At 45.1% G+C, this 26,211-nt stretch overlaps 1 protein-coding gene across 1 annotated transcript in view; it reads right to left on the bottom strand.

Annotated features, from left to right (window-relative positions):
• The window catches only part of LOC147033130 (disintegrin and metalloproteinase domain-containing protein 12-like), an 88,635-nt gene that overhangs the window by 26,581 nt on the left and 35,843 nt on the right, over nt 1–26,211 (bottom strand). Inside the window, exons 7-15 of the mRNA XM_085871236.1 lie at nt 20,432–20,497; nt 9,001–9,072; nt 8,690–8,859; nt 8,328–8,412; nt 4,488–4,618; nt 4,080–4,251; nt 2,493–2,582; nt 2,025–2,217; nt 1,790–1,898 (exon numbers count right to left, since the gene is read on the bottom strand). Of these exons, the coding sequence (XP_085727362.1) occupies nt 1,790–1,898; nt 2,025–2,217; nt 2,493–2,582; nt 4,080–4,251; nt 4,488–4,618; nt 8,328–8,412; nt 8,690–8,859; nt 9,001–9,072; nt 20,432–20,497 (1,088 nt within the window). The remainder of the gene's footprint in view (nt 1–1,789; nt 1,899–2,024; nt 2,218–2,492; nt 2,583–4,079; nt 4,252–4,487; nt 4,619–8,327; nt 8,413–8,689; nt 8,860–9,000; nt 9,073–20,431; nt 20,498–26,211) is intronic.

Here is a 26,211-nt window from a genome sequence, read left to right as displayed (position 1 = left end):
GTGGACGACATATGTTATATCTATGGGTAAGAGTCATGTTTTGCCTGTTTTAGATCTGGCAACATTGAGTGTATGACGTCAGTGGAGCAGTTCCAAGATGGCGGCTCCCTGAGAAGCATGCACCAGGGAGGAGCAACGTTCTGTCATCCGTTTCTTGGGAAGTGAGGGTGTGACTCCTAGTGAAATCCATCGCAGAATGAAAACGCCATATGATGACAGATGTTTGTCACTGCAGCAGGTGTACGAGTGGGACAGGAAGTTTAAAAGTGGAGTTCTTTCAGTTTGGATGCGAGTCGTCTCAGCACCCACCTTGCAGATACTTTGCAGAACCCCAGCACGTTGTGAATGACATGGTGTGCTGCACCATGGCTCATGTTCAATTCGGAGAACACTTCATCCAGCATAATGCAACGGTTTTCCCTTAGCATGCACTCAACTTCTGCAACCATTTCTGATGTGTAGGCTGTGTGAGGCTGGCCCGAGCGAGCAGCCTCTGCCACACTGAACAATCCACTTATAAACTTCCTGCCCCAGTCGTACACCTGCTGCAGCGATAAACATTCGTCATCATATGGAATTTTCATTCTGCGATGGATTTCATGGGGATTCACACCCTCATTTCCCAAGAAACGGATGAGAGAACGTTGCTCCCTCCCTGGTGCATGCTTCTCAGGGAGCCGACGTCTTGGAACTGCTCCACTGCCGTCATACACTCAATGTTGCCAGATCTAAAACAGGCAAAACATGACAATTACCCATAGATACAACATATGTCCTCTACAACTAAACACATTACATTCTCGAATTTACATTGCCATTTTAAAGTTACTTATTGACTGGCCCTCGTGTATATATAATAAAGAAAGACCCATCCACATCTCTCACCTGTGAATGGAGGGAATAGCCAATCAGCTCTCACCTAATCAACTATATCCAGGTGGCTGGGATAAGAGAAATAAATTAACACCTCCCATGATCTCCCTGAAACTGCTGCGTAAAGAAACCAAGAAGGCCTACGCAAGGTAAGTGCTTTGCTGTATCAAACCCTTCCCAGAGTTTCTCCACAGCTATAAAGACATTTACAAATAGTACACACATGAGAATCCAAATGCTACACATGCCCTCAGCTGCCAGACCAGTTTCATCGATTCTTGGCGGATCATTAGCGACAGCGTAGAGAGCAATGCATACCAATGAGGCTCCCTTGCATGTACCACGTCCATCCATGATCCATCCATTGGGACCATACTCTGTACAGAGCATTGGTGCTGCCTTAGCAGTCTCCTTGGCTATTGGGCACAGTCCTGGATGGATCGCCACGCCAACACAGTATACCACAGCATGCAGGCACTCATTTTGCCGACCTCAGATGGACGACAGGCAGAGTCAACCCCACCTGGTATTATTTCAACAGTTGAGCGGGATTTGAACTCAAGATCCTTGGATCCCAAGCCCACCACCCTAACCATTAAGCAAACACCAGGCAAATGTCAAAAGCAGTCAATATATAAATAATAAAGAAAGACCCACCCCCATCTCTCACCTGCAAATGGAGGGAAGCATAAGAGGTGTTAATTTATTTATATAATCCTAGCCACCTGGGTATAGTTGATTTGATGAGAGCTGATATATATATATATATATATATATATATATATATATATATATATATATATATATATATTTTTTGAAAGGTGGTTGGGAAGAGAGCCATCTTGAGGATGGAAAATATAAATTGAGGAAAGGAGATGAATCAAGATGGAAATGGAAAGGAAGAGATAGTTCTCACCTGGTCCTGCATTTTATATATTGGTCCATGTAGTCCTTTCCACAGTTCCCGTACTGATCTCCAGCTGCATTGACCTTTGTAAAGCAGTGTGGAGAGGAAGGCCGAGCCCCTGAGTGAAGTTAAGTATGACATCAAGATGAAGCTGATAATGCTCTTTTTTTTTGAGGTTTACATTTTCAATTGCTGTTCAGTGATTTTCAGACATCGTCATTTCGTTTCAGTCTCTGACTCGTACCTGGGCCCCAGAGCTCTTGGCACTGGCGGGCAAGAGATCGGCAGTGGCCAGCGTAGCAAGACCCCATTGGCTCACATGCAGCTCCGTCTTGTCTGTGCACGTCAGTCGGGCAGATGGGTTCAAATCCCCTGCAGAACTCTTCGAGGTCACAGGGGTCATGTGACGGGCGACACAGGGTGCTGGCCGGGAGGAGCTGGAAACAGCCATTTTTAATTGGGTTTAACATAGTCCTGTTGGTTGTGGTTCCTCCAGTCATCGTGTTGTGTTTAGATTTGTTGTTCAAACATCCTAAAACGGTTTGAAGAAGATACCAAAACCAAGTGTTGGACATACTTGGGGTACCAAATCTAGGTATAGAAATATGTTTGGAAACGTTTGCTAGGTTAGGGAGAGTTAGAAGAGCTGGAGGAGATACTAGTGTTCCATGTGACCTGGATAACCCAGGATTCACTTAAACTTTATTCCAACCTGGCAATTCTTACAGCAGCCGCCATGTGCGCACACCGCTCCTGGTCGTAAGGTGCAGTTGTTGGCAAAGCAGCAAGGGTTTTGGCACACCTGTGCATGGGTGAAAACTTGTGTTTAACAATAGTAAATGTTCAAGAATTAATAATGATGGCTTAGTCTATTTTTCAATTTTCCTCACTTGAAGATGCAGTACCTATGATATATACTGTGCACCTTATTCATGGTAACTTAGAGAAGGGAAGCATTTGGCCCATCATCTTCTTTTTCTTTCGTATGCAGCACAAAGCTGCGGGGTAGCATCATTGGCTGAGGACTTAGCTGTGCCGTTGATATAATACCCTTTGTTGGCTATGGAAGGAATTTGTAATCTGTTCATGGTGCCTAACAAGGTTAGCTTGTCCTGCTAGCTATCACCAATGGTGCTGAAAAATGATCAATGGCACAAAAAAAAATAAAAGATCGAGTAAAAACTTGCTTTGGTTCAGAATAGTATGGAAAGAAATACAGTGCACTTGCAGTTATCAAACAATACAAAAATAAACTGGAATGGCACTTGGTAGAGCGCATACCTCTGCCAGGCTGAACAGTTTACGTTTTGTATCCCACTGCTGGGCTGGATCTGCATTCGGAACTGAACCAAAATCTAATCGGCTTGTTATTGTCACCTAGCCTCCCCCTCAAGCATGTGGCTGGCTGAAGATCTTCGGGTTCTGTCGGCAATTTAATAAACACCAGGTGGGGTTGACTCAGCCTGTTATCCTTCCGAGGTGAGTGAAATGAGTATCCGTGTTCTGGTAATAGAGGGCATCGCATCAGCGGCACAGCCACACCCCCAAAAAAATGATGCAACCAGCAGGCATAAGTTGCATAAAAGATGACAGAAGCACCATATCCAGGGTGAATGACCTGGATGGAAAGTAAACCGATGATCATAGATAAGTGTTGAGGCCTTCAACGACCTGGAATAGATTTCCTGGGTTTCCTGCATATTCATACATGTGAGTACTCTTAAGTCAACACTACTGTTAGGGTTGATCTCGATCTCGATAGGCAGGCTGTGCCATCATCCAAATCTAATCCATTGGGACCATACTCTGTACAGAGCGTCGATGCTGCCGAAGCAGTCTCCTGGGTGATTGGGCACAATCCTGGACAGGTCATCACTCTGACGCAGGATACTCGAATGGCACAATCATCCCAGCAATCTGGTACTCATTTTGCCAACCTCAGAAGGATGACAGGCTGAGTCAACCCCACCTGGTATTAATTCAACAGCCAAGCAGGATTTGAACTCAGGACCCGAAGATCCAAGCCCACCACCCAAACCATTAAGCCAACACCAGGCTTGTGCTATCATGATGTATCACAACTTAGCCTCACTCCTGGTGTGCAGCAGTAAAGGGAGGGTGTGCCATCACAGTGTGGGCACCACACTATCATACGAGTGCAGACAATTTTGTTAAGAGCTCCCAAGTGAGAGAATATTGATTATACATTACATTATAACTTTCATACAAGCACTACAATATGTACACAGCAAACATTCACATGTTATTCACTTCTGGCACATCTTGTTATTTGTATCACCTGAGGTGGGCCACAATCACATGCCTCTTCTGGCTCCAGATAACCATTCCCACATCGTGCGCCTTCAAATAGGTAACGAGGGCGATTGGCAAGGCACGCAGACGTCGGACGCGTAACAGTCATCTGGAGACTTTTTCGACTGCACTGGCTGAAGGTTGATGGAAAGGGGGTACTTTGGGAGGGGATACGAGGTACCGGGTTAGACTTTATGGCCACGGTTGGGTTGAAGGTGAGTGGGTGAAGCTTGTGATTCAACTCATTGATTTAACATACTCAAATAAGCTGCTTCACTCTCTTCCTCCCACTCCACCCGAAATATCAATCATCATAAATATCAAATCACTAAACATAATGCAATTTGATTGCTAAACTAACAACCTCTCAACAAACATTTCATTTGACACTGACCTCAGTGCAGGAGCCATGATGCAGTGGGAACTGTGACACCTGCAAGTGTTGTCATCATGTTTCATCCCCAGGCCATGTCCTAGCTCATGGGCCAAAGTGGCTGCTGTTCCAAGAACCACAGATGAGTGGTCCTGAAGAGATAGAAGGGAGACATTGACCGTTTGTGTACCTGGTTATGACTTCATTTTCCTAAACAACAGTATCAACACAACTCAGCATGTTCTCCAGCCAAGCTTGCATGGAGAGTACACAAGAGCTATTGCACTGAGGATAAATATACAGGGGAAAAAAAAAAACATCAATTTTTAACTTGATCTGATACATGCTGAGTTTCTGATTTCATTTATAATGACTCTGCAACTATTGTCCAGGGAGCTTACGACACGGCATGTCATCCTTACAACCATCTGCTAACATCTTGAACATATTCTCTTTTGTCCGAAGGTTGATGGAGGCCATGTTTTCATCCCTGGTTGTTTGTCTGTATGTTTGTCTGTTTGGCTGTCTGTGAGCAGTATATCTCAAAATGTTATGGACAGAGTCGGACGAAACTTGGTGTACAAGTTGGGTGTGTGACAAGGACGAATGGTTGATTTTGATGCACTATACTACTTACAGAGCATTGATGCTGCCAAAGCAGTTTCTTGGCAAGGCTTGCACTGTGTGGTTTGCCATTTCCTTCCCAGGGTTGTTTGTCCATGTTTTATCCTTTTTAAGTGCTGAACCTCAAGTAAGGAAGCAGCACGCACCATTTAAAAAAAAGTCTTTGGTATGACTCGGCAGGGTTCGAACCACCGACCTCCCTGACTCAGAGCGGATGCTCTAACCATCACACCACTGAGTCTGGTTTCCGTCGATGGGTAAAATCAAAAACTTGCACAAGTTAGAGTTCGTGAATATTTCATTCCCATTAATCTGCCTTGTGTTGGCTTAATGGTTAGGGTGGTGGGCTTGGGATTCTAGGATCCTGAGTTCAAATCACCCTCGGCTGTTGAAGTAATACCGGGTGGGGTTGACTCTGCCTGTCATCCTTCTGAGGTCGGCAAAATGAGTGCCAGCTTACTAGTATCCTATGACGCAGTCGCAACCCGTCCAGGATTGTACCCAATAGCCAAAGTGACTGCTTAGGCAGCACCAACGCTCTGCACAGAGTATGGTCCCAATGGATGGATGGATGGATGGATTCATGTTAATAAATACCAAATTTGGTTATTTGACTTTATATTCCCTTTAAAAACTTTTGTCTATAAAAAGATAGATGCTCTAATCAAAAGGATGAGGTCCATCAGTTTGATTTGTAATGTTTCTGTTGTTTCTTAATGTCTGAAGAATACAAAGTTTTGGCAAAACCATGGCAACAGTGAGAGACAGGTTAAACCAGGGTTCCCAACCTTTTTTTTTACCGGGGTACCATTTCACATGTTCGTGGTCCCACCGAGTACCACTGTACCAAAATTCACCGAAAATTAGTGTTTATTTGTGATACAGATACGACAATGGGGAGTTAAACAATACTAACAATTCACAACGATGACATTGAGCAATCTGATCTGAACAAAAGAATGATACAGTAAGTACCTATTTGATTGTGTAAAATGTCCAGTCAATGGGATGGTTGAGCCTGCTTCTTGCTCACAAGCAGGTCGATGTCAGGCTTTGTTTTGGATAAATCGTACCGAACATCATGTTCAACATCCAGTAGGGATCTTTGTTTTGTTTTTAGAATAACGACTGACGAGAACCCAGCTTCACACAGCCATGTAGATGGGAATACTATGAGCGAATGAACAGCCAGGGCAGCGATCTTAGGGTAAGACCCCAACATTCCACACCAGAAGTCCGCAAGATTCATCTCGTCGAACTGATCTCGGGCTGTGGAGTCGTTCTGGAGATCAATCGAGCTTTCCTGCAGTCCTGTTCCAGGTGGCAAATCCAATGCATTCATGCGAAATGGGTTGTGAATCATTTTCAGATCCAGTTCCTTGAGATCCGGAAAATAGGAATTTAATTCCTCATCCAAATATGTGAGGTGATCTTTTACCAGTTGTATGAACTCCCTTAGGGGATTCTTTTCACGCTTCTGAAGAATATCGGCCGTGCAAGAAAACATGACCACCACTCCCGCTTCGACATTCATCTTCCACAGACGGAGTTTTTCCTGAAATCCCTTGACCTTCTCTATGAAGTCAATGATAGTCGCGCCAGTCCCCTGAAGAGACTTGTTCAGGGTGTTTAACTGAGAGAAAATGTTGACTAAACAAGCCAGGTGCAATGCCCAGTCGGGGTTGTTCATAGCAGCGACGAAATCGACAGTCTTTGGTTTTCCATAATTTTCGAGGAATTCACGAAGCTCAGCTCGCAGTTCAAACACGCGCTCCGCCATATTTCCACGGGATAACCATCTCACCTCAGTGTGGAATAAGAGAACTTCATGGTCGGAGTCGAAATGCTCGCAAAGTTTCTTGAAAAGTCGCGAATTGAGAGCCTGGGATTTCACATGGTTCACAATTTTGATCATGGTTGAGAGAACGTCAGTCAATGGCTTGGGGAGCGCCTTGGCTGCGAGTGCGTGGCGGTGGATCGTACAGTGTAGGCCGCGCACTTCAGGAGCAACTGCCTTCACAAGCGTTTGGAAACCTGATCTGCACCCCAACATAGCTGGAGCACCATCTGTAGTACAGCCTTTCAGATCAACCCATGACAGCCCAACTTGATCAAAGACGGAAGACACCTCTTCGAAAATGTCCTTTGCTTTCGTTGTGGTTGTAAGTGGGTGGTAAAATAGTATTTCATCCTTGAACTTGGCTTTATGCACGTACCGAACGAACGCTAACAGTTGGGCACAATTTGCCACGTCAGTTGACTCATCCAATTGCATAGAAAATCCGCATGGAGATGCCTTGAATTCTGCCACCACCTGGTCACGAATATTGGTTGACATTTCTTCAATGCGCCTCTGAACTGTGTTGTTTGACAACGAAAGAGAATTGAGCTTCTTGGCGCTTTGTTCTCCCAGCATGAGACGTATGATATCCTTTGTGGCGGGAAGGATGAGGCTTTCACCGACGGTGTGAGGTTTTCTTCTGTTCTGCAATTCGCGATACAACTAAGTAGGATGCCTTTATGGCTGCCGTGGACTGCTGTTGAAAACTGCCGCTGCCGTCGAAGCCGTGCTCTTTTCATGGCATTTTCCTTCCAACGAAAAAAATCATTGTCCTTTGTCGCTGTGTTCAGGATGAACAGAATCAAAATGGCGCTTCAATAGACTTGGCTTCATAGATTGATTGCCGAGAACTTTTCCACAAATTACACACTGTGGAGCTTCTAATTCACCTTTTTGGATGGAAGTGAAGCCTAACTTGAGATAACTCTCCGAATATTTTCACATTGACATGATGCTGGTGAACGATAACGGTAACAATAAGCCGGGCAATAAGCAATGATGACAGTGTGGCATGTAGAGACAAAACGAATAATAAGACTTGTGTAACAATGGCAGATAACAAACAGCTGTCAGTGTACAGTCGCTTTCGATATAAGTTTAATTATTGTGCACAAGCTGCATGAGAGAGAAATAAAATAAAAACTGCGTTTAAAAAAAAAAGCACGCTGCCGCGTGCCACGCCACGTACCACCGAGAAAGTCCAAATGTACCACAAGTTAGGAACCCCCTGGGTTAAACTGAAGTGACCATCTGGAAATTTCTCGAGATTGCATCAAAGAGTGAGAAGTTCACTCTCTCCAACGTTAATAAAAATTAAAAAAAATTGCCAATCCACATGACCTTAATAGTGATGGCCCACCATATTACACTGCAGAGATCTCGGCACTCTCTCTCACCATGGTAATGCCACCAGAGAGGTCTGGGGAACATATTCCACCCAGGGGTGCCATGCCAACGGTACTACCAGCAAACTGCACACCACTAAAGGAAGAAAGGGTGGAAAAGAAGAGCGAATATTAGAAAACAATAATTTTGAAACAAAGGATAATAATGTTCAGCCAAGAAACAAAAAAAAAAAACCTTTGCCCAGACAGTTCAGCATAGTTTAAACTGTCCAAGCTTCATGGCCTGGTGACTGAGACCTAGAGTATGACAGTTAATGTAGTTAAAGCCCTGATTGCCACGACAAATAATTCCACAAAAATCTGCTTCTATATTCCTTGCTCAGCATGTTCTGCGTGTGTCCGATAGAACATACGTGATGAGTTGGGCAGAATCATGGTGTCTCTGAGGAGCAAGTTCTCGCTGCCTCCAACTTAGGAACTGGGTCAACGTCATCTGTGGGTCTGATGTGACCCTAATGAGGTCACCTGCAGTCCAAATCTCAATTCCAACAAGAGCAACTACCACTCCTAGAGGTTGGTAAAACTGGGAAAGAGAGGAAATGGTTTAGGAGGAGGGAGAGGTGGATGGAAAGAGAGGAATACCTTTATCAGAGGGTCCAACAAGAAACAATGAAATTGAACAAGAAGACAAGGATGGACCGCCCTCACCCCTCTTCCTCCTCACCTCATGCACGAGGTGTGCCATTTCTATCAAGCGAGATTCTGTTGCTCTCGCATTACGGCCTTGCTTGTTGAACTACAAGTGCAGACATACATGCACACACAAAACACACACACACACACACACACAAAACACACACACACACACACACACGCACACAGAAATTACTGTCATTGTAAAAACACTTTGTATTGTCTGAATTTACCTGTTTGATGATTCTTTGGTACATCATCATTAGTGAGTACCATTACTTACAGCTGCCTAATGCCATAATGTGCCCAATACCAGCTTGCTTTGCAGAATTGCAAACCGGAAATCTGCATCTCCAGTTAAGGCACAAAATGCATAATCCTCTAATCATGTGAACTGCCTTATCTTTACTTCCACCATCTGCAATCAACGAGGTTATGTTTTCACTCCCGTGTGTTTGTTTGTGTGCAGGATATCTCAAAAAGTTGTGAATGGATTCAGATGAAATTTGGTGGGCAGGTTGGGTGTATGACAAGGAAGAATCGTTTCGATTTTGGTGAAGATCCGGATCTAGATATAAGAATTTTTTTTTAATGTATCAAGTGATTCTTCACCATTGAGAGATCGGGTCAAAAACGATACATGTCATGATATCTCAAAAACTTGTGGACGGATTATGACAAAACTTTGATTAGTGGGTTAGGTGACATGAAGAAGCAGATTCGATTTTGGTTAAGGTTCAGATTCAGATCCGGCCCATCAGTGGGATACAAAATACAAACTGTTCAGCCGAGCGGAGGTATTCGCTCTACCGCGTGCTATTGACTCTGTACGTGTGTGTGTTTTTTTTTTACTTTAGAGATTTTGGAAATGTCTTTGCTATATGAGACTGTGGCATAATTTTGCCTTGTCTGTATTTTTGTCTTGATCTTATCTTGCAGAAAGTAAAGGACAGGTGAATGTAAATGCAGGGAATTACAATAATTGCTGCTTACAGTGGCCTGGACAGTGAGGTCATGAGGTGCTTAATGAAAATGATAGTCGACACTCAGTGCTATTGTGAGGGGGTGGAAGAAATCAATTGTTCAGAAGCTATGGATAAATGGGTGGGGAAGGGGTGCAGAGCCCCGACCTACATATTACTTTCCGGTGACTCCTGAAACAGTAGTTATTCTTTTCAGACCAGCTGGGTAAATACTAAACTTTTCCTAAAGCACAGATGTGTTTATATCACTCATCCTATATGTCGGGCTGATAGATTGGCAAGAGGTATACACACTCACCTCTAAGCCGTCTAGCTCGGCTTTGAATCCCGACCCAGCTATAAGCGGTCATCCCGATGTTGCACAGGCTGAGTGGTTAATCAATGTGTGTACTGTCCCTCAGATGGACGTTAAACCGGAATGCCATAAGTCAGCATTCTTGGTGGACGTTAAAGATCCAATGGTGTCCTTACCGAAGAGTGGGTGAGTTTTCGCCAGCACCTGGCCAAATTCCTGCCTTATCCAGCAGAGGGAATTTCATCAGTGGCACATCCCTCTCTGAGCATGGAGCACATAATTCTGGGATCCCTGTCTCATACTTATATACTGCATTTATTTCTCTATTGTTACCTACTGCATTAAGCACAAAGCAGGAAAAGTGATTGGTTTCCTCTGTTATTTGTGTCTGTCAGTCTATGACCGAGGAACGAGCCTGGTGTTGGCCCAGTGGTTAGGGTGGCGGCTTGGGATCTTAGGGTCCTGAGTTCAAGCCCCGTCGGCTGCTGAATTAATACACCAGGGGGTTGACTCAGCCTGTCATCTTTTCGAGGTCGGTGAAATGAGTACCAGTTCCAGCGTGTGTACTGGTAGAGGGACACTGCATCAACGACACAGTCGCTCTTCAAGAAATGATAGCTACCCCGGCACTAAGCTGCCATACGACCACCACCGAGGAACCACTTTAATAATTACAATTCATTTTTCATATTTTGAACACTCCTCTTAGCAGAACTTTCCTGAAATTATCTGCCTTACACTTCACAGTTCCTTGTTCTGCTATTATTTATATTTCTGGGAAATTATTGCATCATAAGATGATCCTAAATGCAATTTGTTTCATTCAAACTCACAGCAACCAAATTTTGTGAGTTTTCAGTGATATTAGACTGAGGGGGGAACTTGCTTTGATATGATGAGACATCACTGTGCTTTTAGATGCATTACAATGACATTAGTAAACTAGAACGTCATTCGGCAGAGCACATACCTCCGTCAGGCTGAACAGTTTACGTTTTGTATCCCAATGATAGGCTGGATCGTTATCTGGACTTTAACCAAAATTGAATCGGCTTATTCATCTCACCTACCCAACTCAACCATCAAGTTTTGTCCGAACCAGTGCACAATTTTTTGAGATGTCATGCCATATATCGTTTTTGGCCCTATCTCTCAATGATGAAGAATCAATTTTTAAAAATTTATCTTATCCAGATTTGGATCTTCAACAAAATCGAATAAATTCAGCCTCGTCATGCACCAAACCTGTCCAGGACGTTAGGTCTGAATCCATCTAACGGTTTTTGAGATATCCTGCTCACAGATAGACAAACAAACAGACAGGGCTGAAAACATAACCATCATCCTCCATCCACCATTCATCGTAACTGGAGAGTTTTGAAAAAAAAATCCTTCCTCACCCAAGAGTCTTGAGAAAAAGGACATCAGAAGGATTACCCCTCCCTTTTTCATTAATTGGTCCTTGTATTTTTTGCACTGAAGTGTGTGTGTGTGTGTGTGTGTGTGTGTGTGTGTGTGTGTGTGTGTGTCATGTTTTTTTTGTGGAGTTCTACTGGAGCTTTCTGATAGGAATATGATGCATGGAAATGGTCGTAATGATCCCCTGAGTTGATTAGGCTAATTAACTACAAAATAATCCAGAAGAATTCCCATGTTATAAATGCACGCCGTGTTAAGGTGTGTAAAGCAGCTTAATAGGTCCTTCCATGACACGGCACTCTAATTTCAAAATAAACAACAAAAATAATGATAACATTGTAACACAGCATATATTAGTTAATACAAATAATATGAACAACAACAATTATAATATTAGTGTCGTTTGGCAAGAATAATAACGAATGTATATAATAATCTCCGCCCTGGCTGAAGCACATCCAGGCTTGGAGAAAAGGCAAGCTGATGCTCAAGCAGCACAGCAGGATGAAGCAACTTGCTGCAGTCAGTCTATCTGTCTCTCCAGCAGTCAACAATAATTGAACATCATTCCAAATAGGAAACTTACTGTTTTTAGGGATTTCATAAAGGACACAAACGACAGGCACGAATAACCAATGTAACGTGGTAGATAAGGTGGTGTAAAAGACGGCTTATCCCAAATGCATCAATGGCAGTAAACTTCCAATTCAATAGTTTTTTGGGGGGTTTTTTCTACAGCCTTCAAAACTTTTGTTTTATTTCATTGAATTATACAGAGCATTTTGAACACTTCAGAACACAAATCAGCTTGCGCGCGCTTCCAAAAACCTTCAGTTTCACAGTACCTGGGCAAAATTGTATGCCGTCTCGACCAATCAAACTTGCAGGGAACACCAAGATTCAGACAAAATGATGGTGCCCAGCCATGCAACACCTGAGCTAACTTCATCCAAATGAAAAGGGAAGGGATAACCCTTCCCATGTACTTTTTCTCAAGACTGTGTGGGGTAAGGTGTTCTATGAACTCTATAGTTTACTGTCATTGTAATGCATCTTAAAGCATAGTGATGTTTTGTCATATAAAAGCAAGTTCCTCCCTCGGCTTAAGATTGCTCAAAACTCACAAATATTTGGTGCTGTGAGTTTGAATAAAACAAAATGCATTGAGGATTGTCTTATGATGCAAGAATTTCCCAGAAATATAAATCATAGCAGAAAAAGGAACTGCGGAGTGCAAGCCAGATCATTTCAGGAAACATCTGTAAAGAGGATCCCTAAATAATGCAAGCATCTTTTCCTCCCAAATTTGAGAAATACCACTTCCTCTGACTTTCAAAAAAATTATCTACTTGTTAAATACATCCTTTACTTACAATGGCTCCATAATGTTTCTCCTGTGAAAGTCTCTTCAAACGATGTAAGCGTTTCCAAAATGATACTTTGCTTTGCATTTCGCAATTCTGGCCTATTTCTCCAGTAATTTTGGTGGTGGTGGCCTCATAACCTTCAACAGATTGTTAGCCCCCAGGATAGTGTTTCCTTGGGCATGGACTCAATCGTGCCTATCTCTCAAGACCAAATTTCTGAGCAGCCATGGGAATGGAACCCACGCCATGTGGGAAATGCAACAAGACTTTACCCACTCCACCGCTGAGCCGCTCCTAACATTTTCACATATTTGTATGCAATGCTTGCTCGAAGAAATACATTGTTTGTCTCAATTCCACATTTCTAGAAAGAAGACAGTTGGTACTGTGAGAGGAACAAATTGTTTCTGTATTTACAAATGAGAAATGAGATTCTGCGATCGGTGTGTTTATAGCTATCAGAAGCCATGATGTGTTTGTGATACGGATCAGCGGATGCAGTTTTGATAATCGGAATCACCAAGGATGAAAATACCTGCTGGACATCCTCTGGGAGAGAGAAACACCTCGTGAACTTCCTGTATGTTGCCAGTAAGTTACCATGCAGTACAATAACACTTTCACTTCAGAGGCTGCCTATGTGTGGATAACTTACTTGTATTCCATAGAACAACCACAATGACACAATAACTTAATCTAAATTTAATTCACCTCCTTTTGATAACATAATTGGTGTCAATATACTATTTTAATCCGGCAACGTATTTGTAAGGGTACCAGAACACAATTGTTCTTCGCATGTCATTATTGTCATTATTGTCAGGTCAGGTCAGACTAGATCTGTGACTTGCTGCAGGTACCATGTAAACCTGTACTCAACTGTTCCATGGTCGGGTTGTCGGCGACTAAACCATCTCCTCCACCAAGTTGCTTGGTGAGGAGGGTGTATGATATGGACATCCAGCAGGATGAAAAACAAAACCTGTCAAGGGGCGGAGGAGCTCCTTGTGAACCAACGGCCATCCATATCTAGTGCCCAACTGTGTCTGCGGACGTCCTCCTACAGTTGAGTTACTTCTTATAAGGAGGTTGGTGGCAGGATTTGCATTCCGGCCACCGTAAAACTCTTCATTCCGCAAAGCATTCCAGAAACATTATAAAAATCTGAAAACCCACTCCGTTGGGAGTACCTCCTGTGCAGCTTCCCTTTGCAGGGCAGCTCACCAGATGACAGGATTGGGGCAAAGCCTTCATGACCCCCAATCTTTGATGATAGGAGGGAAACCACGGGGTAACATTCCCGGGTCAGATTGTGGGAGAGTGTGTCGTGGTGGTGCTGAGGTGTCGTCCACCAGACGGCGGTCTCCTTGGCTTAACCTGAGGTGGTCCCTTTGGGTGGGTGCCTGGAACGTCCTATCACGAAGAGAGGATGATCACCTGTCTCTATTATCATCTGAGCTCAAGTGTTTGGACATCGGTATTGCAGTCTCTCTGAGGTTCGGAGACCGGATTGCGGCGAGATCATGGCGGGTGGTTACACCTACAATTGGTCTGGTCACTCTGATGGTTACCATGCCGAAGGAGTTGCTGTAGCTGTGTCCAATAAGCTGACTCCAATGATAATTGAGGTAACACCAGTCAATGAGCGTATTGTTACGGCTGTGGAAATTCGCAGAGCACCATATAGGTCCATCAATCAGTTATGCCGATAAGTCTGTGTTCAGATAGATTTCCCCACTATTGTCTAAAGGGATTTATTCGTGTCAACCGGGCTGTGATCTTTCAGGTAGCCGTTTTTCTTTTACTGTCGTTATTTTGGACCAACCACAACACCAACCACTAACCACCTTCTCCGCAACGCCAACCACCAACCACCTTCTCCACCACGCCAGCCACCAACCACCTTCTCCACCATGCCAACCACCAACCACCTTCTCCACCACGCCAACCACCAACCACCTTCTCCACCACGCCAACCACCAACCATCCTCTCCACAACAACGACATCTCCTCACCATCTCCTAATCCACATCTACCGCAATAGACCAACACGAACAACATCGCCTCACCTCCATCTCCGAAGCGACGCCATCTTTGCGCCAGCCACGGCGAGTCTGCATCGAACGGCGGCGCTGCAGGCAGATGCGGGGTTTTCCTCGCCGCGCAAGTCGGTGATTTCGCGCACGTCCGCTCGCCGCACAGGGTCGCTGTCTTCGCGCACATCTGCTCTGTGCAAGCTTCGTCCGAGAATCGGATCAGGAGATCGAGAGGGGCGGAGCCAGCATGGGGGTCAGTGATCAGAGGTGAGGGATCGAAGGCCAAACCTCGTCTCTCAGGCCCTATAAAAGGGCGAGCGGAGCGCCAGTCTGAGGTCAGTCTGTGGAGTGTCTGTCGGGATTCGGAGCGCCTGAAGCCTGCAGTCAGTGGAGAAGCTGAGGAGAGCGGAGGAGATGCGAGCGGGGAGCACGGCCAAGCCTACTGTGCTGCGCGGAGCTGCGTGTTCGTGTGCGGAACGTGGAGAAAGCCTGAGAGAGCTCGCCAACCAGCACCGAACGGTCTGAGGTGATCGGGCTTCGGAACAGTCCGAGCATCGCTGAGGGACGGACGGGTTCTGAAAGAGAGCATCAACTCAGAAAGAGCAAAGACCCATTCGTTCCTCTCAGGCGTTGCCGGCTGGGGCCTGAATCACCAGGCCGTGGCCGAGCTGCGGTTACGCTAGCTGCCGTGGGGACGGAACTCACGGGTCGCCCCAGCAAGGTGAAGGTAACCTGCGCAGCCTCTTGGAGCTCCTTCGGTCCTCAAAGCTCCATGTCATAAAGACCCCGAGAGGTCCAGTCTACCCCCTTGTCTTTGAGGGGGTTTTTCCTTGCTTCTCTTTGTATGAAAGTTGTGACGCCGAGTCCGTTAAGTAGAACTGTGTATAAGTGACTAAAAAATAAATAAACGGTCGTAGTTCCTTTGCATTGTTTTTCTTAGCTGTATAATTGCATATGTGCATGCTTGAATACATGCTTTTCTTGCATGAATACCTGACTGCATACGTGTGTAATAAATGTGCTTGTTTAAATGTTAACCTGCTCGTTGTGTCCTCTTTCCCCAATTGAACTGCCATCTTGCACTCGGGATATGGTTGGTTTTTAAATAACTGATAATAGAATCGGGTCCAACAGGACTGCGCAATAATACCCCACTCGGTTATCCCAAAAGGAAGCGAGCTGCTTAAGCGGCTCGTTTCCAAGCGGTCCCGTTGAGGTACAATTTCTCGGTAATCTACCCGCGCGAATAATTAGGTAAATCGAAGATTTGGCGATCAGACCCTGTAGCGTGCGTGTAGAGTGCGGACAAGGTTGTGGTGTGGTTAAGAACACACCCGTGGCTGGTTTTCGGCATTGATCCGGAAAGCTGCGACTGAATTGTTCGCCCGGTGGGCGTACGGCCGCGATTCGGTTAAACGCGGTCGTTCGCACGCCAGCGGGCAAGAATTCGAAACAGTATTATGAGACTAAGGATTGGTCACTCCTTGGGTGTCATTTCCCTGGTCTCTGGATATGCTCCACCTGAGGCGAGTGATCTCACCGTGAAGAACGCATTCTATGCCACACTCGAGTCTGTGATTGATCAGTGCCCCAGGCGAGATACTCTTCTAGTCTTGGGGGACTTCAAGGCATCAAATGGAATTGATAGGGATGGTTATGAGACGTGTATTGATCCCAATGAGTCTGGAACTATGAACCAAAATAGCTCGAAGTTCCTTGACTTTGTAAGAACTCATGGACTTAGGGTGGCTGGTTCATGGTTGCAGCGCATACAAGCTCATCGTTGGAATTGTTATTCCAACGCTGGCGGTGTGGCAAAGGAGATTGATGATGTGCTCGTTGATGGTTGCTGGGGGATATTCCAGAACTGCAGGGTCTACCGGAATGCTCAGTTCCTCAATACTGACCACCAGCTTGTTGTAGCAACTCTTAAGTTGCACCTTAAATCCAGGAGAATGGTACCATCCCAGCCTCGGCTGGATGTTAGCAAGCTCAGGAATGAGAGAGTAGCTGAGGAGTTTGCGAATCGGCTGAGTGGAGATTTGGGAAGTCTGGGTGCTTTGGTGGATCCTGAAGAGTTGTGGAGCGCCTTAAAGACCACCGTCCTTGATGCTGCCGGGAGATGTCTTGGAACTCACCGGACGGCGAAAATAAATTTGTCTCTCAAAGGACACTGGATACCATTGCCCAGAGTCACAGGGCCAGGATGAATGGCATAGCTGACCTGTTCAGGGAGCTGAGGCATAAAACTGCATGTACAACAAGGGTGGACAAGGAGGCCTATGTGCGAGGAATCTGTGAGGGGTAGAGCATCACCTGTGGTCAAGTGATTCTCCTCCTGCTTACAGGGGAATTCGTGCATTGCATTCGTCCAAGCCAGTCCCTCGGTGTACTGCAGTCAGAGCAGGGGTTGGTGGGCTCTTGACAAAGGAGTCCGAAGTGAAGACCCGCTGGGCTGGTTACTTTGAGCTGTTGCACCAGGCTGATCCACCAGCTGTCGAGTGGGACATCAGGGGTGTTACAATCCCTATTACTGACCCACAAATCAACTGTGGTCCACCTTCATTTGTGGAAAAACAAGCTACGGTGAACCGGTTGAAATGGGGTAAAGCTACAGCGATCTGTGGCATCCATGCTGAACTACTCAAGGCTGATGGAAATGCTGCAGTCGCGTCTTTGCCTGCAGTTCTGTGCTCTGACCGGAACACAGGCATCATCCCAACTGACTGGAAGGGGGGCCTTGTTGTCACTCTCTGGAAAGTGAAGGGTGATCGCCAAGACTGCAACAACTACTGAGGGGTGACACTGCTCTCAGTGCTGGGCAAGGTCTTTGTTCGGATAATTCTCGATGGGATTCACCACCATCTGCTTGAGCACCAGCGTCCAGAGCAGTCAGGCTTTACACCAAAGAGGTCAACGATTGACCGTATCCTTGCTCTTCGTGTCCTCACCCAATGCAGACGAGAGTTTCGGCAGGGGCTGCTTGCAGCCTATGTTGATCTCTGTAAAGCGTTCGATTCAGTGAATCGGGATGTCCTCTGGAGGATTCTTGGTCTTCGTGGGGTGCCACCAAAACTGATCGATCTGATGTCTGAACTCTACTCTGGTACTGAGAGTGCTGTAAAGTGTGGTGGTACCATCTCTGACTTATTTCCAGTTGTTACTGGAGTTTGTCAGGGGTGTGTACTGGCCCCCACACTTTTCAGCACTTATTTGGACTGGATTCTGGGGAGGATGTCGGAGAGATCAAGCTGCGGTGCATCAGTTGGGAATGTCAAGATCTCTGACCTTGATTTCACAGATGATGCAGTCATCTTTGTGGAGATTCTAGATATCCTTTGGGGGGTCTCAAGGTGCTGAATGAGGAGTGGGAGCCGCTGGAATTACAGGTTTCCTGGGTCGAAACTAAGATCCAGGCTTTCAATGACATCTTGGATACTGCTATCCTGTCTGCACCTGTTTGTGATGAGGATGTTGAGGTCGCAGAGAGATTTACTTACTTTGGCAGTGATATTCATGTCTCTGATGGCTGTGAGCCAGAGGTCAACAGACGTCTGGATCAGACCTGGGGAGTCATGGATTCACTGGATCATGGAGTGTGGCGCTGTCGGTACCTGTGCGGGAGGACGAAAGTCCGAGTCTTCAGGTCCTTGGTGCTTACAGTCATGCTCTATGGATGTGAGACTTGGACACTGACCAGAGATCTGAGATGGAGACTTAATTCCTTTTGTACCAGGTTTCTTCAGAGAATCCTTGGTTATCGCTGGTCGGACTTTGTGTGTAACGAGCGGTTGCTGAGAGAGACTCAAATGAGATTTGTTACCTGCATAGTCCGTGAGCGCCAGCTGCGGCTGTATGGAGATGTGGCTCGTTCTCCTGACGCTGAATCTGCTCACCAGATTCTCTCAGTGAGGGAGCCTCGTGAGTGGAGGAGGCTAATTGACCGACCACATGCCTCATGGTTGCAGTAGGTTGATCAGAATCTCAAGGAGATGGGGATGGGCCTGGCATCTGCCTGGGCGATAGCCAGACGGAGGCCCCTGGAGTACCGGCGTAAAGTGGACACAGCGACGCGCTGCTCTTGCACATGCTCCCATACCTGACCTGACCTGAGAAAACAATGGACTATTTTTTTGGGGGGAGATACTGTGGGATATTCAACAATCACAATGTCAGTGCAGACAGGACAGCGAGCTTTATCTCCGTGCCCAAAGGACATAATGTTATGAGATACAGTTTGATTTCCTGACACTGTACTAGAATAGCAGATTTTACTCAAATCTGACCCTTTTGGGAATCAAACCCAGTCTATCCAATGACTCTCAGAACTAATTAAATTACAACATGTTTACTGCAAGGAATTGTGGGATCCAGCCAGGGTCAGTTTATTTCAATATGGAAGATGTTGGATTCGTTTTAAAGGAGAGAGATATAAAAATGGTGCTATTTTACCATGTTTTATGATTGCCGACAACCAGCCAGATCTTCTTCCTGATGCAACACAGGGCCGTGTGGTAGCATCATTGGCTGAGGGGCATGGCTGTGCCGCTGATGTAATGCCCTCTGTCGGTTCAGGCAGGAATTTGGAATTTGTTCAGGATGCTGACAGCTCACCTACTCTTCGTAAAGGACACTATGGGGTCTTTTTACATCCAACAACTAAAGCCGGCAGAGTGGACACCCAGTTTAACGTCCATCCGAGGGACGGCACACACATTGATGAATCACCCTGCCTGTGAAACAGCAGGGTGACGCAGTTGATAGCTGGGTCAGGATTCAAACACAGGCTACTCGAAAGCTTCGATGCTAATGCATGTACCGATAGGAATTAGCCAGATAATCTGTGAAGATGATTGTCAGTGAAAACTGCAGAAAAATGTGCGATTCTTCTTGCTCACCGAATAAGCTGAGACATGTTGTTAAAGGTAATTACTGTCAATTTCCAAGTTCTTGTGAAAATAATAATAATAATGCAGTTATCATAATATGATCCTAAAAAGTATCATAAATCCTTTATAGGATGACAAATCTCATAGAATATGACATTTTTACCAGTATTTATGTATTACAGTTTATCATCTTAACCAATGTATGACATCATTGAGGGCCATAGATTTAACAGAACACACTCCACCAACTGAGTTATCGTGCTTTCCTTCCCAAACACCCACACCCCACTCCACACCAAACCCCACCAATTTCATTTTCTGAAAAGTTAATGAATTCCAAGAATGAGAATATGAACTCCAACAAATCCAAACTTACACAAATTCAAACTTGCCTTCACCTCAAACTCTTCTTCAAGTTTAGCTTATCACTAACATACACGTGTTATGAATCATCAGTAATATACGATTCAAACCTCAGCTGCATCTGCTACCAACAGTAGCTCCACATGCATGTTTGTAGCTCCTTCATCTCGTTTCATCTGAAGACACGCCAACAGATTAATAAGCATCGATTTGTGTTTGAGTCTACATCAAGATATATAAATGTATATGTATATGTGTATGTGTATGTGTTATTATACAAAGGTAGCCCCCTCTGTCTGTCTGTGGTCTCTGCACTCTGAAACTGCTGGAAGGAATGATTTGAAAGTTGGTAGTTGTACTTAGGGTGTACAGTGAATTTTTTAGAAAGTTGGGATGGTTATGATCAACTTATGTTTTAACATTAAAGTGAGTGAATTATTATACGACACTGTTTGGTGGTTTTAACTTCCATTTTCACATTAACAATTCACTGTATGAAACTCATTCCCTTTGGGCTCAGATTTTAAAGCCCAACTTAAGCACATTCGGGTTCCAGGGCTTGGACAGTACGAGGGAGTATATGAATGGAGTATGGTATGGGGAAATATATGAAAGGTAAAGGGGGATTTTAGAAGGGGAAGTGAGTGAGTCGATAGAAGAGTAGGTTTGCAGGCATTAGCTGCAATGGACCATCTAGGTGTGTGTGTGTGTGTGTGTGTGTGTGTGTGTGTGTGTGTGTGTGTGTGTGTGTGTGTGTGTGTGTGTGTGTGTGTGTGTGTGTGTGTGTGTGTGTGATATATGTTATAATATATATTGTTGTGGTTGACGAAATTCGCAAACCACCATTCAGGTCCCTTAGGTGAGATATCTCTGTAAGTACATGTGTAGTTAGGCCCAAACCCATTGTTTAGAGGGAATAAATGTCATTCATTCGGGCTGCGACCCCTCTAGATAGCCGTTTTTCTTTTACTATCTTTATTTTGGACCAGCCGCCATTACTACCATCACAACCACCACCAACCACGTCTCAACAGCCATCACACAACAACCACCAACCGCAACGCCGCTTCACAACAACAGCCACGACCTTTACCGTCACAACTCGCCCTCGCAACCGTCGCATCACCGTCATTCCCGCGCTGCTTGTGGGCACCGATACTGGACTCGTGCAGGGCGCGCACCGAGCAGCGGGTGCAAAAGCGCTGGCCTTTCCGAAGCAATCGGATCAAAAACGACTCACGCCCACTTCTGTTCCGTCCTATCAGTGAGCATGGGGCAATTAGGCCCCGCCTCCAGGTGCGTCGGAGTAATATCGCTATATGCAGATTCATGGATCAAAAAGCATTCACGCCCACTTTTCCTCGGTCCAATGGGGAGCCAGCCAGAGGTGAAGGGTCGAAGGTAAAGGGTCGAAGGCGAAGGAGCGAGGCCCCGGGGGCTATAAAGGGCCGCGTTCGCTCGTAGTTGAGCCAGTTAAGTTCAGTTCAGAGTTGAGTTGGGAGTCAAGTGGAGTTCGGAGTTGAGTTGGGAAGAGTCAGTCAAGTGCAGTTCGGAGTTGAGTTGGGAAGAGCCAGCCAAGAGAAGAGTCGGAGAAAGCGGTTGGACGGAGCTGTGGAGAGTTGGAGAGGTGGCGGCGGCGAAGGCAGTCGAGGGGGTGCTCGTGTCAGAGTCGGGGAGCTGCGGAGAGGAGAGGCCGGTAACGCGACCGAGGTCGTGGTGGAGACGCTCGTCGCGGGACCCGAGACAGGGAGATATCCTCCTTCCCCCGAGCATCAACAACCCCCTCCTGTTTCCCCCCGCGCTGAGATAGTGCGAGAAGGGGGGCCCCGTTCCCACCCCATACCAGGCAGTCCCAGCGAGGCCCGCGGAGTCGGGGCGCCACCGCCATTTTGCGGCTCATCATCAGACGGGTAGGCCCGACGCGGTCTCGGCCCCAGGCCCGTCTGCCCCCATCATCCTTGAGGGTGGTCCTTTTCTTTTGCTTTGAGTATATGTGTTGTCGGCGCCGTCTGTGAAGTAAAACTGTATAAGTGTTGCCGTGTGCTCAGTAGTCGGTTAGCTCTGCATTGTGTTTTGCTTTTACATTTGCTTTTTGTGTATTATTGTGTGTTTCTTCTTCTTTTACATTTGCTTTTGGTGTAATTGTATATGTGTGCTATCCGTGTGCCATCGCGAAATAAATGTGCTTTATGTTGAACTGTTTTCCCGTTTCGCTTCGTCTTTTCCTTTATTGAATCTCCATCTTACTTCACGTAAAGGGTTGGTCATGGGCTAAAACGCCCGATAATTAATCGAACCGTCCAGGTTGACGATAACACCGCTCGGTTATCCCGATAGTACGGAACGGGTCGCTTAAAGTGGCCCGTGTCCGAAGTCGACCTGCGGCGAGGTGTGATCGCCCGGTCTACCCTCCGTGTGGGTACTTAGGTAGGTCGAATTTGGTGAGCAACCCTATCCCACGCGGGGGGCCGATTGGCACGATCGTGGTGAGGCCGAAAGGCCCACCCGTGACTAGTTCCCGGCGTTAGTCCGAGAGGGTCACGACGGGATTGTCCGTCCGGTGGGCGACGTGCCGCGATTCGAGTTACGTGGCCGTTCGCACGCCAGCGGGCGTGAATCCGCAACAATATATATGTTATTATATATATATATATATATATATATATATATATATATATATATATATATATATATATATATATATATATATATATATACACATATACACGGTGTCCCTAAAAAATGACATCATTTCGTAGTCTAATAACATAGCTAATTCTCGCTCAAATGATCTCAAATTTTAACAAAATGTGTAAAAACTAACCAAGTTGAATGTTTAATTCTTATCTCAATGAGAATCTACCAGGAAGATGGATTGGGCATGCCAGTGATAATGGCAATGTGCTGTTGAAATGGCCACCATGTTCACCTGACTTGACACCTTGTGATTTTTTTTATATGGGGCTATGTGAAAGGACTGGTCTATATCCCCCCTCTTCCTACAAGCCTAGAGGAACTTAAGCAGAGAATCACTGAGGCGCTGGAGAATGTTACGCAAGACATGCTACAGCGTGTTTGGCAGGAGCTGGACCACCGACTTGACGCGTGTCGTGTCACAGGCGGTGCGCATACTGAACATTTGTGAAGTTTTGAGAAAACGATTATAAAATCTACGTCCCTCTGAATCTCTTGTTCGAATTTTGATAAATAAATCTTTAATTGTTCAACATGAAGCCTATTTACTTTCGTTTGCCTGGGACATGTAGTTTCTTAGATATTCAAGTTTCAAATGATGTCATTTTGTTTAGGGACACCCTGTATGTATATGTATATATATATATATATATATATATGTATATATATATATATGTATATATATGTATATATATATATATATATATATATATATATATATATATATATATATGTATATATATATATATATATATATGTATATATGTATATATATATATATGTATATATGTATATATATATATGTATATATATATATATATGTATATATATATATATATATATATATATATATATATATATATATATATATATATATATATATATATATATATATATATATATATAATCCTGGTGTTGGCGCAGTGGTTAGGACAGCAGCTTTCTTTACGAAGCATGAGGGTTTATACTTAAACCCATGACAAATATTCAACACAATCAAATTTAATAAATTGGGGTTTAATAAACAGAAATCAAATATTCATAATGGAAATAAATCAAAACGGGATAACAATGAAACAGGAGATAAACTCATTTCCTATTTGAGGCGCCTCCACACAGACTTTAATACAGACAAGGGGACAGAATAAATAAAAGAATAATCCTCCCTTCTTCCCAGCACTTAGCTGTGTGCCCAGAGATGAGTTTCTGAAGCTTGGAGTTTGCCAAACCGAGTTGACACTGGTGCCCTTCAGTTGCAAAATACGCCCAAAATGGTGCCCAGCTGCTCTCTGGGTGGGAAACATGCAGGAGGCAATTCTGGTGGTGATACTCAACACCAGAGCTCAGAACCTGCCATGCAGCGTCTTTCCATGATCGCACTTGCCTACGCCGCTCTACTTCAAAATGGCGCCGCCTTCTTCCCCAAGAAGAAGATCGCTGCCTTCTTCGCTTGTCCCCAAGCACAACACGAAGCTCCAATGCACGGCCTCAAACGACCCAGCCGAACAGTCAATGGCTAGTGTGTTGCTCCATCATGTGAGCAAATTTGCCTCAGCAAACATGAAAATCATGCGGCCTTCTTCACCGTGTTGAGGATGGCCAACCGTAATGCCCTTCTCTTCCAACTGACAATCCTGTCTCAATCCTCCTGTCTCCCCTCTGACCTCCCTGACATCACCCCATTCATCATCCACCCCAGGGGCATAGTCTCGTTAGTTGTCATTCCTGGAGGCAGGGTTTTCGCCTGTTTGGAATGTCCGGCTCAGTTGTTGTTGTTTTAAGGACCTGATTTCTTTTTATCGCCGGTCTTGAAATGCAAAAACATACGAAAAGGTCACGGGGGAAATTACATACTGGGAGAAATTATCCTTATACCCTACCTAATTTAACACAGCACCACCCCCGTGTGGTGACAGGTAACAACTTAAGCTGATAGTTTTCCCTACTTAAGTTACATCAAAATGTCTCCTTCACCTCCACAGACCACACTACTCGATACAATCCTATCTTTACCTCAAAATTCTTCCATCTACCCCACAAACATAACAATATACACACTACATGGCCAAAAGTATGTGGACACCTGGTCATCCAACATCTCATTCCAAAATGATGGGCATTAATATAGAGTTGGTCCACCCCTTTGCTGCTATAACAGTCTTCACTCTCCTGGGAAGGCTTCCAGTAGATGTTGGAACATTGTTACGGGGATTTACTTCCATTCAACCACATGAACATTAGTGACGTCGGGCATTGATGTTGGGTGATTAGGCCTGGCTCGCAGTCGGAATTCCAATTCATCCCAAAGGTGTTCGATGGGGTTGAGGTCAGAGCTATGTGCAGGCCAGTCAAGTTCTTCCACACCAATCTTGACAAACTATTTCTATATGGACCTCGCTTTGTGCACTGGATCATTGTCATGATGAAACAGGAAAGGGCCTTCCCCAAATTGTTGCCACAAAGTTGGAAGCACAGAATCATCTTGAAGGTCATTGTATGCTGTGGAATTGAGATTTCCCTTCACTGAAACTAAGGGGCCTTGCCCAAACCATGAAAAACAGCCCCAGACCATTATTCCTCCTCCACCAAACTTTACAATTGGCACTATGCATTTGGGGAGGTAGCATTCTCCTGGCATCCGCCGAACCCAGATTCATCCGTCGGACTGCCAGATGGTGAAGTGCGATTCATCACTCCAGAGAACGCATTTCCACTGCTCCAGAGTCCAATGTCGGTGCACTTTACACCACTCCAGCTGACGCTTGGCATTGCACATCATGATCTTAGGCTTGTGTGCGGCTGCTCGGCCATGGAAACCCATTTCATGAAGCTCGACGAACAATGCTTGTGCTGACATTGCTTCCAGAGTCAGTTTAGAACTCGGTAGTGAGTGGTGCAACTGATGACAGACGATTTTTATATACAGTGCCTCAAGAAAGTCTACACCCCTTTTCAAAATTTTCATCTTTGTTGCCTTATAGCCTGGAATTAAATTGCATAAACTCAGACTTTTCCACCTTTATTTACACATCTCTGACATCAACTAGTCCTGGGAATTCTTTCAAAGAAATTTTCTCTCTCCCATGCACAGATTTATCCCATTTCATCTTCAGTTGTCATACCCTTCCTCCTGCCCATGGTACACTGAAGCTTATGGCGAGGCAGTTGGCTTGAAACAACTTGCCTTCGCCTCATT

This window comes from Eptatretus burgeri, chromosome 2, assembly GCF_056783735.1.
Source record: "Eptatretus burgeri isolate ZD-2024b chromosome 2, Ebu_testis_v1, whole genome shotgun sequence".
Classification (NCBI taxonomy): domain Eukaryota; kingdom Metazoa; phylum Chordata; class Myxini; order Myxiniformes; family Myxinidae; genus Eptatretus; species Eptatretus burgeri.
This window is presented reverse-complemented; position numbering and strand designations above follow the sequence as displayed.